At 35.4% G+C, this 16,819-nt stretch overlaps 3 protein-coding genes across 8 annotated transcripts; 2 read left to right on the top strand and 1 right to left on the bottom strand.

Annotated features, from left to right (window-relative positions):
* The first annotated feature begins 1,079 nt into the window (after positions 1 to 1,079).
* tnfaip2b (tumor necrosis factor, alpha-induced protein 2b) lies at positions 1,080 to 5,492 on the top strand. 2 transcript variants are annotated; one of them, XM_027142121.2, is made up of 12 exons: positions 1,080 to 1,223; positions 2,133 to 2,267; positions 2,470 to 3,130; positions 3,216 to 3,327; positions 3,494 to 3,601; positions 3,691 to 3,785; positions 3,913 to 4,005; positions 4,099 to 4,225; positions 4,440 to 4,565; positions 4,670 to 4,825; positions 4,941 to 5,062; positions 5,151 to 5,492. In XM_027142121.2, exons 1-12 carry the CDS (start codon positions 1,088 to 1,090, stop codon positions 5,323 to 5,325), a joined length of 2,046 nt encoding a protein of 681 aa, XP_026997922.2. In that variant the 5' UTR covers positions 1,080 to 1,087; the 3' UTR covers positions 5,326 to 5,492. The 2 variants fall into 2 exon arrangements, with proteins under 2 accessions (XP_026997922.2, XP_026997923.1); XM_027142122.2 differs by lacking the exon at positions 1,080 to 1,223 and adding an exon at positions 1,323 to 1,842.
* Positions 5,493 to 5,978: 486 nt separating this feature from the next.
* Positions 5,979 to 10,388, bottom strand: si:dkey-196h17.9. Of its 2 annotated transcripts, none has more exons than XM_047812976.1 (10): positions 10,125 to 10,388; positions 9,279 to 9,792; positions 8,950 to 9,175; positions 8,755 to 8,834; positions 8,568 to 8,645; positions 8,272 to 8,395; positions 7,970 to 8,086; positions 7,598 to 7,750; positions 7,159 to 7,280; positions 5,979 to 7,030 (listed from the first exon to the last, which is right to left on the bottom strand). In XM_047812976.1, the coding sequence occupies exons 1-10, from the start codon at positions 10,255 to 10,257 to the stop codon at positions 6,865 to 6,867; spliced, it is 1,713 nt and encodes a 570-aa protein (XP_047668932.1). In that variant the 5' UTR covers positions 10,258 to 10,388; the 3' UTR covers positions 5,979 to 6,864. The 2 variants fall into 2 exon arrangements, with proteins under 2 accessions (XP_047668932.1, XP_026997924.2); XM_027142123.2 differs by having other exon boundaries at positions 8,755 to 8,855; positions 10,125 to 10,387.
* Positions 10,389 to 10,882: 494 nt separating this feature from the next.
* Positions 10,883 to 16,451, top strand: LOC113639887 (eukaryotic translation initiation factor 5). 4 transcript variants are annotated; one of them, XM_027142125.2, is made up of 12 exons: positions 10,883 to 11,015; positions 11,308 to 11,477; positions 12,526 to 12,805; positions 12,923 to 13,004; positions 13,142 to 13,314; positions 13,467 to 13,578; positions 13,762 to 13,883; positions 14,022 to 14,183; positions 14,401 to 14,562; positions 15,033 to 15,197; positions 15,283 to 15,411; positions 16,025 to 16,451. In XM_027142125.2, exons 3-12 carry the CDS (start codon positions 12,734 to 12,736, stop codon positions 16,118 to 16,120), a joined length of 1,275 nt encoding a protein of 424 aa, XP_026997926.1. In that variant the 5' UTR covers positions 10,883 to 11,015; positions 11,308 to 11,477; positions 12,526 to 12,733; the 3' UTR covers positions 16,121 to 16,451. The 4 variants fall into 4 exon arrangements, with proteins under 4 accessions (XP_026997926.1, XP_026997927.1, XP_026997928.1 ...); XM_027142126.2 differs by having other exon boundaries at positions 10,942 to 11,019; XM_027142127.2 differs by having other exon boundaries at positions 10,977 to 11,015; positions 11,359 to 11,477.
* The last annotated feature ends 368 nt before the right edge of the window (positions 16,452 to 16,819 follow it).

Below are 16,819 nucleotides of genomic sequence, written 5' to 3'. Positions count from 1 at the left end.
TTACTGCGAATGCTTTGCCTCCCATACACTAGCCTCTGAACCCACCGCTACCAATCACAAGCACATGATACTCACATTAAAGCTACAACATTAGCAATAAATCACGATGCATTAGTGGTAATACAAAGTGACATGTGCCTGATTTCTTGTATAAGATTTTGTAAGACTTGACATGTCTATATCTCATATAAATCAAAGAAAACATATAAATGGAAAGTAGTGAACTTATTCACTCATGCCTTTCTTCTTCTTCTGAGCACAACATACACACACATCATCTGTATGGACTGCACAGACCCTCACAAAACACACACACTGTTTTGCACACTTTTCTGCTGTTTTTGCACATATTGGACAATATCTCAGTCATCTGCTGTTTTTTGCACAACTCCATATATAATCCAAAGGACCTGCTGCTAAGAACCTGCTGCTGTTCATTCTTTTACTGCACAAAATACTGTTTGAACATTCAGTATTTACACCGGTCGGTCGGCGCTGTTTCTGTTACTGTTTATTGTCTTTTGTGTATTGCATTTTTTGTACTTTTTGTATTGTCTTGTAACTTAATGTCTGCACTGTTTTTTGTCCTGCACTGTCTTTTGTCCTGCACTGTCTTGCTTGTCTTGTCCTGCACTGTTTGCACCAGGTTGCACAGTTGCACTTTATGTGGCTAAGACTACTTACATGTCCTTAGCCCTGTCTTTGTTTTATGTAGCACCTTGATCCTGGAGAAACGTTGTCTCATTTCACTGTGTACTGCAACAGCTATATATGGTTGAAATGACAATAAAAAGCTTCTTGACTTCTTGACTTCATGTCAGCCCACAGTATAAATCACATTACAGTTGCCATTATGTAAGAATCCTGAGTACAGTTCCTATATCGTTTTGAATTGTTTGTGTTCGTGCTCTGGATGAGTAATAAGTTGAATTCTGTAAATGGTTTAGATAATACACCTTAAATACTTTTAAGCAATGCTGAAATTAAACATGAATGTTTTAAGTCTGTGAGATCTGGTAAGCAGACATTATATGTAAGAACCACAATCCACATCCTTCCTTTCTAAAGCTACCTCACATGATTTTCTATGTCGTACAAATGCAAGTCCCCTGTTCCAATAACAAAAATTACATTACTGAAGCTCTGTGCTGTTATGGCATCCAATGCAGTCTGCCGGAGGTTACAGAACTGTTTTCGTTATCTAAATGGAGCTGAGCAGGACGGTAAGGGTGCAAATATTCTAATAATAATAATAATAATAATAATAATAATGATGATGATGATGATGATGGTGGTGGTTTATAAAATGACTTTAAAATAGTTTAAGACCTTAAATTTTCAGCTTTCGACCATATAAAGAAATCCGATCGATTTATTCATTAAGCATGTTTTTTCCACTAATCACACAGGAAAAAACTCTTCCTACTTTAACCAGCAGCGTTTTATAACTCAGGATGTTGGATGTTATGGGAAGCCTTGAGCTTTTTGTATAATTGTAGATGGAACAATATAGCTGTAGATTAATTTAATCATTTCACATAATACACAAACATTTAGATTTTCATATAATTTGGGTTTGGGTTTCTGCAAATAAATAGGCTACTATACTATAATAAATATAGAGCTGAGCAGCTCTATATTTACTATATACTATACTAAATACTTTACCAGACCATAGCACAGATGTGTCATAAACACCTCTGCCTGGAAAGTTTACGTGCACGGGAAAGTGCTTGACCAAGCGCCAGCTCCTCCCCAGTGAGTTGTAGTGGAGGAGGAAACAGTGTATATATAAGTCTAGAACAAAGTAATAAACAGAACAACCGGAGTGCATGAAAGCTGGTAAGTTTTTGAGTTTGGTAAACTTCACACAAAATATTTAAAGCCTCAAAGGTGAAGTTATTTCTTTATAGGGCTTGTTGTTTATAATAATCTCTCTGTCTAAGCTATGTATTTTTTACTAGATCAACTTTATAACACAATGATAAACCTAATTTGTTCTTTTCCTAAAACCTAGTAAGACAGCAAACAAATTATATCTATGTATTTAGAAATGCCTGTATTAATTTTTAACACTGCTTGTGTGCCCCAATTACTGTACCTATGAACTATGATTTCTTTCTGTCTCAAAGAAACGATGACTGTTGGATCATCATCCCCCATAGTCAGAAGGGTATCACCTTCTAAAAGTAGATTTTCCAAATTGAAAGCAAGACTGTTCAATTTTAAAAGAAATAACCATGCTCAGGAAGACAACATGGCAGTAGGTAAGATCATTTTAGTACCTAATTACTTGTTATTAATGAAATATATTGTTACTGTCATCTTCACATTTATTTTCAGCACACATTATATATAGTTAACTGGTATATTGTGCATTATCTTGTACAGTGTATTTGAGTATTTGTGCTGAATGTGAATATATGTTGTCCTGGGGTCTCTGAATTTCTGTGCTTCTCTCTATTTTAGAGCACCTGTTGACTTTTCAGCAGAACCTAGAACAGCATCACTTTGCAGTGGCAGCGAATCAGCTGATATGTCGAGAAGAGAGTTTGTTTGCACTAAACAAGAAACAAGAAGGGATGAACACAAGCCAGAGCATGTTGGAAGAAGATGATGAGACAAAACTGAATAAAGACTTTGAAGAACTTTTTAAGAAAGTTATGTCAACAATTAAGAACTCTTTTGATGTGGAAACTAATGAGGACATAGAATTTCTTAAAGAGGCAGTCCTAGCCATATACCAAGATGAGGAACAGGATAGGATATGGGAAGGGGTTGCGAAAAATGAACGTCCTCCATGGAGGCCCAGGTGTTGCAGACTGGCGCATGACCACCTGCTTCAGAAAATGGTTACACAGCGGATGGAGGAGGCAAAGTTAGATTCAAATGTGAACATTAAGTCTTCAGTTCAATTAGAGATCACAGCCAAGGCTAAACAACTAAAAGAAGACCTGCTAAAAATTGCAAGCAATGTTAGAATCTGTTACCCAAAAGATAACATATTCCAACTATATGCCAAAATATACCATAAGGTATTTAGTGACAAGCTCAGAGAAATTGCTGACTATGGACTCGCTGATGATGACTGCATACATGTACTTCAGTGGGTGAACAATCTTTACCCTGAGTAAGTGAAGAAAGCCATACCAAGGCATTTTCTATACTTTTAAATGCTTTCAAAGTTGCTTATTTAATGACATTTTGCTTCTCAGGATTCTGAGGAAAAGAGAGCTCTCTGAGCTGATTGAATATGAAAATCTTGAGCCATTGCTCCCTGACGATATCCTTGAGCAGTTGGAAGAGCAGTTTTTGATCACTAAAGAGGTATATGTTATTGTGTTATTGTTAACTCTCAAGTTATAGATAGACTCAATTTTAAGTACTTTTAACTGTGGCTCTTGCAGCATGACACATTCAGATTGTGTAGATGTTTTTGTGCTTATCCAATAAGATGTCTTTCATTCTGTTTTTTCTTTAATCATGTTCCCAGAATGAGCTGCAGACTTGGTGTCAGACAGCCTTGAATAGAGAGAAGAGCACTAATCCTGAACTGGTAGATAACTGCTACGTAAGCCATCTTGCCACTGATTTGATTCAGGTAGAACTCCTAAAAATTCAGTCAAAGCAAAATACTGGAAATTTGTGAATGTGTGATATTCTAAATGCACATGTTTCTTTCTTCTGCAGTGTGTCCACGCTCTTCTAAACACTTCAAAGGTTTTGCTGGGCTCTTGGTCAAAAATTCAGAAACTCACACACCAGTTTAAACAGTTTCTTATTAAGTGAGTTTATTACAAGCTGGTTTTAAAATACTTCTTTTTTATTTAATGTTCATTAAATATTTCATATTATGAAGTTGAATCATAGGTACAATTATGACAATTATAGCATGAATTGGCCTGTTTTCAGCTACCAGATTTTCCTTGAGAAAGTGATTGATGATAATCAGGTGAATGCTGATGCTGTATTGAAGGCCAACCTGCTGTGTATCACAAAACTCAGGTAAGAATCTGGAAAATTTATTTTGGAGTTTTGCAGCATTATATTGTATATTGCTCTTTAAGGACCCATATGTAATAGTTGTTGTTTCTCTAGGAATTACATAATGATGAATCCAGATCCCTTCCCTCAACACATCAGAAATGACTGTATAGATCTGCTGACAAGGACAAGAGACACATGCCACAGTTATTTCATCAAACCTATCCACAAAGATCTCAAGGTAACTCAGACACAGGTTTATTTCTTTTATTGATTATTTTACCAATCTATTATTATGTTAATGCATTGCATGAATCTATATAGCATTAAATGATTATCTACTCAGTTTCACATAGTATTTATGCTGATAAAAAAGCATGATTTTGATTCTCCTGTTAAACCTATGAGATTAATGAGAGTAAAACAAAATTCCTATCTTTTGTGTGCTTCCACAGGGGACTTACTCCAAAGTGGGTACCCATGAATGGATTAAACACAATGAACATGTGTGTTGTGAATTACTTGAAGGGGTGGACAGACACATTCAGGAATTCAGAAATCTACATGAAACAGGCCTTAAGGTACAAAGTGCATAGATTTATTATCTGATGGATGTTTTAGTTTCTGAATTTTGGTATAAGCTGATAGTGACCTTCTGGATTACAAAAATTTGATCTACCAACAGGAGTTGGTAAGCAAGCTTCATGAAGAGGTTTTGGCTGAGTATGTAAGAAAAATGATGAAAAAGAAGATCAAATTTAAAGATGAGAAGAAACAACAGCAGGCAGCTGAAGCATTATGCAGAAACAGCCAGAAAATACATAATCTGTTTACTGAGGCTGTAAGTTTTATTTTATGTATTATTCTTTGGCCTGTTGTTGTGTTTCTACCTCTTTCTCGACTTAATTCATCTGATTAATCTTTAATTGTCTTTTTTCAATTGTGATCATGTACAGGGATCAAACATGAAGGACCTAGAAGACATCCTACCCAAATTAGCTGAACTGCTTACACTGAATGATCCACAGTGCATTGAACTTCAGCTGGTCACGCTCGCAAATTTTTACCCAGACCTCAGGTAATGCTCTTTTCAGATATTTATGTACACATTTGTGTAAAATACAACTTTACCTACCAGAAACTAATGTAACTTTTGTTTTTAACAGTGAAGCCCATGTATCTGCTTGGCTACACCTCAAGGCAAACCTCTCTACCTCAAACCTTAAAAGAATTAAGAAGACCTTCTCTATGTATCATGTTCAAACAGCAGAAAGTACAGTAGATGGCCAGAATCCCTATCATTCATGCAGGAATTTCTTCTCCAAAGTTCTTATTAAGTGATTCTTTGTAATATTGTAAATTATTATATGTTTTCATGCTGTATGTTGTATTTATATTGTTTAATGCAGTTTTATATCCAATGTGAAACGAAAAGTACTGTAATTATATAAATAACTATTTTAATGGGGTTTTTTAATGTAAATAAATAAAATATACATTTTACAGCATGTTTTTGTGCATTTGTGTAATATGTTTTCTTGAGCAGGGCATTAGTTACAGGCCCCAGTAATTATTAATAGAATTCCCTGTAGTCCTTCACATAGGAAGGAACAGTAGTATGCTTGATTTTTATAAACATTATCTTCCTGTTTAACTGCACTGTATAATGACACTTCGCATTGTGTTAAACAATGGTTACTAGACATTGACTCTTGGCTTAACACTTGTTCTGGAATGTGACCAATATCCAGTGGAAATAGCTTCAAAGAAGTGCCTAATTACTGGAAGATACAGGATTTGAGATTTCCTTTCCAACTAAACTATGCTTATGAATGAAAGAATATCTATATCCTTTACTGTTCGATTCAGGGGGCTCATTAAATAGAGCAGCTTGGATAAAGTTTTTTACTATTGCTTTAGTACCAACATGTGGCTTTGTATAATAATAATAATAATAATAATAATAATAATAATAATAATAATAATAATAATAATAATAATAATAATAATAATACATTTTATTTAAAGGCTCCTTTCAGGGCACTCAAGGACACCATACAGTTGAGTGGTGATGATAAAATTAATACAACAATATAACAAACAACACTTATTTATATGTTTGTATCTAATATTTGGTTCCCAATATCGTATACTATGGGAACCAGTTCTGAGAAATTTTCTACAGTCACATCGAGCTCCAGTTATTGTATGAAGACAGCAAGGTTTTAGGGAGTTTGCTAATTTAGACTGGAGATGCTGAGTAGCTTCAGGAAAACAGGATTTTTATGACTGTAAATAATCTTCAAAGGTATCTTTGTTGGTTTGGTTTGAAACTATTTTAAGTCAAAATATACAATGCTGCCCTCAAGTGGACACTGCTTCCTAAAAATTTTTTTCTTTATAAATTCTACATAAAAATCAGACACAACAAGCTCTAAATATGAATGTAAAAATAATGTAATGTGATTTTAACATAATCACACCAAATGTTGATACATGACACTTCTGAACTGAACAATTATACACATTTCATGTATATATTTCAACAAATAAAATCAAAACAAATCACTGTTTTGATTGTCAATTAGTTAGACAGACACAACAAGTTAACAAGTTCATCATGATGAACCTAAATCATGATGATAAATCACGTAATACTGTAACACTGTAAAATATCATTGGTGTAAATTGTACACCAAACAAACAATACTGAGACCTAACTTTTAAACAGTTAATAACTGGACTGGCAAAGTCAAAGTAATTGAAAGCAATTTCCCATAAATCAGTGTCAGGTGTTTTTAGACAAAACCCTGGGTAGGAAAATGCTGGATGTCTGCTTTGTCTTTATAAAAAAAAAAAATCTGGTCATTTGCTTTTCCCTTACATTTTACAAAAACAGCACCACCAGTATATACAAGAATGGAATCTGACATGGTCTCCATTTCTGAAACAGCCTTCAGTGTCCCTACTTACATCAATTACTTTCTTAATCTTGCTTCGTGAAAATGTCCCTCTCCAGTGCAGTAGGGCAGGTATATACTCCTCACTACAAGACATTGCAAATGACATGTTGTACAATTAGGACTTTATCCTTATACAGAAATGTAACAAAATTTAGAATGATTAAAATGTGAAATGATTTCATTGTTTACGCTTAAGACTGCACGAGTTTACCTCTCTTTAGGGAATTCCATGTACAGTTCTGAGCAAAGAAGCTTAAGAGTATCTAGCGTACGGCACTGTACAATCTCAACCATTTTCAACAGAAGTATTTTCTGCTCATGATCACTTTCGTTCTGTTAAAAAAAGTACAGTTGTTGTGAACAGCATGTTACAGATGAAATGCATGAAGAGTGTGTAAAATGAATGACAGCATACAAGTTTGCCATGCTGTATATAATATTCTGTTTTGGCAGTTAATGTATGGTAAGAACTACATTTATTATCATGGCCTTTTATAGACAAAATTAAGCACTGTAAAAAAAACATTTATTTTCATTTATATATTTCTATTTACAACATTCAAAAGTCTTTATGGTGGTTTTATGATAGTTAGGTGGTGATAAGTGTTTCATTACAGAATGTAGAATATATTAATATTTGCGTTTCTCACCTGTTTTACAAAGTTGTAATTTAAATATTCAGCATCCATCTTTATCCTCATTTCTACATCATTCCACCTCTTTTCCAATTTTTTGTACTTTCTCTGCATTAAACACTGCAGGTATGCTTTTGTAACACTGTGGTATGCTGCTTTTACAATAAGCTACAAAACAGAGAAAAGAAGTTGAATGTCAGATTGTGCAGAAAATAAACTGGGATAGTTTAAATAGTTGAAAAAAAGTAAAACTTTTTCTATAATATACAATATGCTTTATAACATATGTGTATGGTTTATAACATGTTTATGGTTTATAACATATGTTATGTAAGTAGATTATCACTGATATATAACTGAAATGTGAAAGTATAACAGTATACATACCTGTTTTGTCTCCACTCCTTCTTGCACTTTGGGTAAAGTTGCAAGCATGTTTGGAATTATGTCTATTATATTTTGTAAATGCCCATCCTCATTGTTGAAATACTTCTTTAAATTGTCCTAAAATTGTAAAATGTATAAACTTTAAAATGGAATAAATACATTTATTGTAAATCAGATAACATTCTAAAAGTCCAGTCACAATACATTGTACTGTATATGTTTATTTTTGCATTACATTTGTCATACATGTTACTTGTTGATTTCCAGTACTGTACTTTTTTGGTAATTCATGAAGGACTCACCTTTGCTAATTTTCCAAAACACTGCTGGACACTGGATAAAGATTGAGTTTCCATGTTTTCTAACATCTTGATAGTGGAGGTGTCTGTGTTATTGTTTGGATCAACAATGCTCAAAGCATAGGACCTGCAGCAAAGAAAAATTATTTTAACCTGAATAGGCTAAATTGTTTATTGCATGCTCAAGATACATACAGACCAGGTAAATCAGAATTTTTGTCTAAAAGAATGTAGGCTGTTTTCCTAGCTCACTATATTGTTACATGCAAACCATAGTTAGGATCACCTTTCAAACTCACCTGAGTTGCCTACAGGTATAAAGTCTCTTAAAGTGACAGAGTAAATTTGACTCATCAGCCCCCTGTGCATTCATATACCTGCCAACACACATTTGTTGTTAGAAAGGCAGTTAATTTTATAATACATACAATTAAAAAAACTAAAGTCATTGCTGTTTAAGTAGGGAAGAAAATCTGAAAAACTCACTTCTGTATGAAAGTGTGAAGTTCATCGCAACAAATTCTTTGTACAGCATTTTTAATGGTGTGGCTGATTGTTTCGCTTGCCTGAATGAAAGCATTTAGACACTATAGAGAGACAGGTTTGGCGAGTTTTAATGATGGAGAGATTCTGAACAAGAATATTTGTATTCATAAATGGAAATTCCAATTGGCCTAGTACCTGTATAACATCTATTTGGACTTGAAGGAAAGCCTCCTCGTTGCTGTCTTCACCAACGCTATTAGGCTGATCATGTTGTAGGATATTGTGCAGGGTAGTTGAGATATTGCCCTGAAAGAGTGTGAGGAGTTTCTGCTTTGAATACTGCAACCAGTCAGCAAGCAAGAGGGGGTCCGATACATTAAGTACACTGTTCCCTGTAATCATACATCCCTTATGGTCCTGCCTGAAATTATAAATATTCAAACAAACCACCAGACATCATTTAATATGTTTATGCACTATATCAGCATGTTGGATTATGATAATTATATTGGTAAAATACCTACCTAAAATATGTCTTTTTCACCCATTGTAGAAGGAAGAAGGAATCGTTTACTGATGAACTTTTATCCAGTAACAAGAACAACATGCCAAACAGTCTCTTATTATAACTGTCAAGTAAGTAATTCACTAGTATTGAATCATCCAAGACTGGCACTAAGCTAGTCACCATGCCACATATCAGACCCATAGCATCATTCAGGTACTCCTCGGTGGGTGTCTGTGAGTTTGTTGGCATTGTAGGAAAGTTGTTTTCTACAAATATTTCTACTGTCATGAGGAAGTCTTTCACCGTACACTGAGAGCAGGTGCCAGAGCTTGTATTTCCATGAGGTGTGGTGCCATTCTGATTTTTCCACTTTTTCACCTTCTCAGCTGCATCTATTAGCTCCTGGATATGTTTGGCTCCTTTAAGTGCATCTGTAAGAATTGGAATGTTTTTCTCTCGCCCGTGCAGGCACGGATCTTCATCAAACTTGTCTTTTGTCTTCATGAGCCAACTGTTTTGACTGGGATTTTCTGTAAATTAAACACTGGTATATAAATGCCATCTAAAAAATAAAACTGCTCCGTGAAGGTTGTTATACATATGGTCTCATATAGATAAATACAGATAAATACATAACATATAAATTAAAATTCTACACCATTCTCAACTCAGTGGAAATACGTGGCTATCAAATCAATGAATCAACAAACCAAATCAACATTCTTTTGGAAAAATAAGACTGATAAATCCTCTCTTGTCTGCATTAAAGCTTGAGATACCTGAAAATCTACTAGGAAATACAACTGATTATGAAATGCTTCTATCATAAAGTTTACAACTACTGAATTGGAATATTACTTACCAACTCCAGGCTCAGAAGTATCTGAGCAGATCCGGCTCACCAAACTTTTGTTTTTTCTATCTTGACTTTTTTTTTTAAACAACTGTTTCCAGGTTTTCCTCAGCATTTTTCTTGTCTTCCCAGATGCAAACATCGGAAATGTATTCACTGCTTTTGTGAAGCTCAGCAAACATCCATTGTTGTCCACAAGATTTGAGCAGCCAGATATATAAACACCTATGGCTGGTATTCCCCAGCCATTAATCAACCAGTTTCATCCCGAGTGTGAAAGTAACAGCCACAGCAACAGTACTTCCCCATTACCTCAAAGCTCTTTCATAATTCAGAATTCCGAAGAAAAATCCCCAGCTTTTCCCTTTGGTTTTAACATATTTTATAACATACTCAGTACCTAAAAAAATTTTCATGTTCATGATGTATCAGGTAAAGGCAATGAATGACTTATGCACAAGCAATTTGCCAAAAACTGCAGACACATCTGCAAAATAAATGCTTTAACAGGAATAAAATAAAAATAAATCAAGATTTCACACATTCACACTGTAAGTGCACAAAACAGATTACGAGGAAATGGCATGGAAGAGGTTTCAGTGTTTTATTATTGTAAATATGGAACGTTTAAGTGCAGTTGCACCGTCAATGTGCCACTTTTGTCACCTTAACCAGGAACATGCCTGACAACGTGCTGTATGAAAGAAGACGAGGCGATGAGATTGTGATTGACATTTTAGACGAGCCAATCACAATGTAGAAGGTGCCACAGTAGGGTCACTCATCCAATAAGTCTCTTGCAGGGGCGGGGTTACTAGTGCACTCGTCATGCTCATCGTCTTGTTTCAGTTGTGTTGCCAAGGTGCTCCGCCATTGCGTAGTGGCGCAAGAAGGAACAAGGTGGGTAAGGATAGCAGTCGATAATAATAATAATAATAATAATAATAATAATCTCACTCACTCAAATTTGTATTTGGCTGATTTAAAAGAAAAATAATCTTTCGTTTGTTAATCATAACAAAGCATGTTATAATATTTTAGACTTCTTATTAGTCTTTTTTCTCAGCTAGCTAACCTGCTCGTTATGTAAACTAACTGGCTACTAGGTCATGACTGCTGCTATAAATCTCAGCTAGCCGTATTTAGGTTTTTTTTTCAGGGGCTCATACGCGTGTTTTCGTATCATTCTCAGATTCCTGTATCGTTTGGACCTGCTGCATAATTCTGACCCGTTTTTCTACAGCCGTGTCGGGTTCTATTCTTGGATCACGACCTAACATCTCGACTCCAGCTCGACTATCAACCCTTCACTGCGTCGTTGGACGACTAGCGTTGTGTTTATGTCTTTATTTTACGGAAACGGTAAGCGATTCAACAATGTCTCTGATCAAAATTGTTAATACTGGTTACCCGTATATATGTCGAAACGTGCCTGTATACACAAAGTGTCTACCGTTTAACCGATTTTAACCAGATACTATCGTACTGGGTGTGAATGACTGGATCAAAATGGCGCCGTATGTACCGTGGTGGCGCACGTACAGCGCAATTAGCTTAGCCTAGCCATGACGCACTCTGCACCATGGTGGAAAACGAGTCAAGTTTGGCGACCGATTCCAACAGTTTAGCGCTTCTATATTCGGAATATAACTTCTTTAAGAAACCTGGCATTTCGTGTTTACTTTCTGGATTGGAAAAAAAATAGACGTTGACATAGTCAGCAAAGCGAGAACGATGGGTAGGTCGATCAGTGACTGGAGTAAACTGGAAGCACAAACATTGACTCACTGGGGCGAGTCTTAATACAGTAGGGAGATTGTTCTCCTGCGTCGACACTCACATACATCTATAAACCTCTTTAAACGATTCGGTATAATCTTACACGCTTTTTAACGTTTAAATATGTGTATTTGAGCACTGGAATTCGCTAAACTTGAATTAATTTGCTGGAAACCGGCTATGAGCTTTGGTAAGGTAATTAGTTAGGCTTAACCCATGTGTTCTGTGCTTGTTCTGTTGTAACAATATATAATATATACATTTTAACTATTGCTATTTAGCTATATTTGCATGCATGTTCTATTTATCTATAATTTTTATAATCTATACATTTGTTTGTGTGTGCTAAAAAATGTCTTAGCTGCCCAAAATCGATATATGGGAATAACCTTTGAACAGTAGCCGCCCCCACTGCTAAGTTGTAAACAGCACAAGGTTGTTGTTTTTTTTTTCTTCTCATTCTCAGTAACTCCACACGGAGGTACTGTTTTCAGTCTGTTTAGATTCATTCAAGTCTGCTGATGCTAAGGGGAAAATGAATCAATGATGTTTGGAAGCTAATCATTGGTGGTACTTTAAATATTTGTGCACTCCTATTTGAGTAATAAAATCTATATATTTTTTCCTACAGAGCTGTTGCGCAGCTGTTGGGACGCAAGCGGTGTTAACCTAGAACACGACCAAGGAACTTGCAGCCTCTGTGGCAAAATCTTTTTCATGTCAGAGACCGAGCACGCTTGCAATCGTTTATGTCATCCCGTCTTCTCCAGACAGAAGATACCCAAAAATCCCCATCCAAGATCTTTTTATTTTGCTGATAGTGCCACAGGTCACTCAAAATGTCTGTTAACGTCAATCGCAATGTGTCGGACCAGTTCTACCGCTACAAGATGCCCCGTCTGATTGCCAAGGTATATTTTCCATGTTGGGTTTTTATTTTATAAATGCTAGAACTGTATCTCTGACTTTTAGTGAACAGTGTTTTTGCTCATTTTTGTTAATAATAAGTCATTAATTTTTTTGACCAGGTGGAGGGCAAAGGGAATGGAATCAAGACAGTCATTGTCAACATGGTTGATGTTGCAAAGGCATTGAATCGACCTCCAACATGTAAGGTTTTTAGTGATGTTTTTTTTTTTCATTTAATATAGTCAGTTTATGAACAATACAGTGTTTGGATTCATTACAATAAGGTGCTCCATGGTGATTTGTTAAGTCTGACAAAATCTATCTTTTATACCTTTAAGATCCAACCAAGTTTTTTGGCTGTGAGCTTGGGGCACAGACCCAGTTTGACTCAAAGAATGACCGCTACATAGTGAACGGCTCCCATGAGGCCAACAAACTACAGGACATGCTGGATGGATTCATACGCAAGTTTGTGCTGTGCCCTGAATGTGATAATCCTGAGACTGACTTAGTAAGAATGATAGGATATGTTACTTTCAAATATATGAATGAACGAATAAATGATTGTATTGTATTACATTTGATGAGGTGCATGGTTTTTACAATGCACTGGTTTTTTTTTTTTTTCTTCCTCAGTTTTTAATTTGAATTTGTGTCTTTCAGCATATTAATCCAAAGAAACAAACTATTGGAAATTCTTGTAAAGCTTGTGGGTACCGGGGTATGCTAGATACTCGCCACAAACTGTGCACATTCATCCTTAAAAATCCACCAGGTGAATTCTCTTTTCTCTCTCTCTCTCTTTTTTTATTTTTTTATTTTTATTTTTTATTTATTTTTTTTATAAACCTCTAGAACTGCTGCCAAATTAGATTTTCATCAATGCACGTTCCAAAATTATTTGCTTAATACATTTTTATTGCCTCCTATAAATCCTGTATAATCACCATAACTGTAGAGAGTGATAGTGGGTCTGTGAAGAAGGAGAAGGAGAAGAAGAACCGAAAGAAAGACAAGGAAAATGGCTCAGGCAGTGGTGATTCTGGGAACCATAAAGACATTGATGCGCCGGATGCTGTGGTGGGTGCCTTTTTACCCTTTTATCACTAATGGTTATTAGAATAGATATTACCTCAAGGAGACATAATAGATTGATTACAGAGACATGAACATTTGACATGAAATGAACTCTTCAGACAAAATGTGCTCTATGTTTAGGATGGTAATGAAGACGATGAGGACTGGGCAGAGGAAACCACCGAGGAGGCCCAGCGTCGGCGAATGGAGGAGATTAGTAATCATGCTCAGAACCTGACACTCTCCGATGACCTGGAGAAATCCCTAGAGGATAGAGTCAACATGTTTTATAATTTTGTCAAAGTAAGTATTTGAGGGTGTTTGTGGATTGGTACTGAGCATATAAAACAAGTTGGGGAACAAACTGCCTGAGCAGTGCTACACAACTGAGCAAATATTTTTTCTTTGTTGTTCTCTGCCTAAATAGTATTTCATGCATTGCTTTTGAGGTTTGTGACATGAAATTAATGAATTTAAAAGGCTAATTATGATTTATTCTTCCCTCATGTTTCACTTATAGCAAAAGAAAGAAAATGGTGCAATACACACTGCAGACAAGGAGATTTTGGCTGAGGCAGAGCGTCTGGATGTAAGGGCCATGGGGCCACTTATCCTGAGCGAACTACTCTTTAATGAAAACATCAGAGATCAGATCAAAAAATATAAACGCCACTTTTTACGTGTAAGTCTTTAAAACCTCCGATAATGTGGTTAAAATGATTGCAAGACAAGCAACAAAAAAGTCTATTTTTATCCAGTAGTTTACTTTTTGAATTTGCTGTTATTTCTTGTGAATTTTCCAAAGGCTTTTAGACAATACAATGGATTTATGTGAAATACATAATGGAGATTTTAAGATTTATTTAACTAACAGAAAATTGATAGAGGATCTAGCAGCCCATTTGAATTATCATGTATCTAGCCTACAGTGTGCTTACTCTGCAAGTAAGCATTACTTGCTCAGTTTAGGGAAGAATTTGTAATGTCAATTGGTTCAATTTTGGTTCAGTAAACAGTTTATTAACATGAGGAACCAGTGTGCAATAGACTCAGTCTGTGATTTCAGTAAACACTTCATTCAAGAAAGAGAAACGGTATTTTGATTCCTCTATGTCTGTACATTAATCATTCTCACTTGTTCCATCTCTACAGTTTTGCCATAATGATAAGAAGGCTCAGAAATATCTGCTGGGTGGCTTTGAGTGTCTGGTGAAGCTATACCAAACTCAGCTGCTGCCAAGAGTTCCAATCATTCTAAAGGACTTGTATGATGCTGACTTGTTGGAGGAGGATGTCATTCTACAATGGGCTGAAAAGGTGTGCACTTAAAATTGATGATGAAAAATTACCTTGTTCTATGTTTTGTTTGGTGAGGATTGTGACACATGGTTTTATCTTTAAGGTGTCCAAGAAATATGTATCTAAAGAGCTGGCAAAGGAAATTCATGCTAAGGCTGCTCCTTTTGTCAAATGGCTGAAGGAGGCAGAAGAAGAGAGTGAGGGAAGTGATGGGGAAGATGAGAATGTAGAGGTAAACCAGTTTAACCACACAGATTTTTTTCTTTTTATTTGATGCATCGGTCTATAGAAACAGCAGCCTGATAAATGTGAACATCTCTGCCCAACTTTAGCATATATGAAATTCATAGTTCCATGTAGTTCTTTGTGCAACATTTTATCATTGCGCTAATCCTAGTGCCCTGTGTCCTAAAATGTTGGGTGATGACAGCAGTTGGTTTACATTTCAGTCATTTTATGAGTAAAATTTAATTTTAGTTAATGATTACCTACCAGAAGTTTATAAATTCCTAAATGTTTTAGGGATTGACTTGGTGTTTGTCATTCTTTCTTGATTATACAAATGCAGATTACGCAACCCTGTCACCATCTTACAGTAAACAAAAATGTAAATCTGTCTTTAAAGTCACCAATGCAGGCTGAAAATGCTTTAATTAAGCCAAAACCACTCTTAGCTAAAATAGAAGTTTTTGCTATATTGTGCTAAATGCTTCTATCCACACTGACTGGTGCACAATAATCATTAGTTGTGTTTTGTTTTGTTTTACCATTAGCTTAAAATTTAGACTTTCATTTACCGTGGTCAGACTGTCTTAACATGTCTTTCTCTCCTTCCTTCCCCCTAGGTTGTTTACTCTCCTTCTGCCCGTGAGCTTAAAGTGGAGTCTGTTCAGCCAGAGAAAACTGAGGAGGAGGATGACCTTGACATTGATGCCATTTAGAGAAATAACACATGGGCAGCCGATGCAGATTATCCAGCTTTCTTTAATGATAAAAATGATCAAATTAATATCAATAGTCTAATTTTCAGCCCCTCTCTTCTATGTAATAATACATACATGCATTGCTTTATCACTAGTTTATTCAACCTCTGTTGCTGAGTGAGGCATGATTATGAAATGGCGCTTTTTATGTCTTGCTGCTAAGCTATTATGTTTGTTCTTTCTCTGTACTGACAAAAATATAATGCAACTTTGATTAATGGATGTAGCTAAGCTGCATAGTTGGTGATTGTTTTAATTTCTTTAATCAATAAAGAATGTTTTCATGTTATCTTGAATTTATGTAATGTGGAATAGAGATTTTGTTTCTAATTACAGACTTATAAAATAAAGTACCAAGAGTATGTGTGCAAGCACAAAAAAACTAACCACATAATAGCTATGTAGTGTGTTCTGTCTGCCAACCTCATTTCCTACATTCATTTGTAATTTTTAAACAATAGCATCTGTGGTCAGGTTTTTTATTTTGCTTCTTTACAGTTTAGACACCCTGTACTCAAACTAGTTACCACTCTTGGATGGTTTATTTAATTTCACAAAGACTGTTGAGTTTAATATCTTACAAATGTCACAATCTAATATTCAAATTATTGCAGGAGGACAATCTAATCGCATAGATTCTTTCATAAATTTGAGTGA

The sequence above is a fragment of the Tachysurus fulvidraco genome, chromosome 4, assembly GCF_022655615.1.
Source record: "Tachysurus fulvidraco isolate hzauxx_2018 chromosome 4, HZAU_PFXX_2.0, whole genome shotgun sequence".
Taxonomy (NCBI): Eukaryota; Metazoa; Chordata; class Actinopteri; order Siluriformes; family Bagridae; genus Tachysurus; species Tachysurus fulvidraco.
This window is presented reverse-complemented; position numbering and strand designations above follow the sequence as displayed.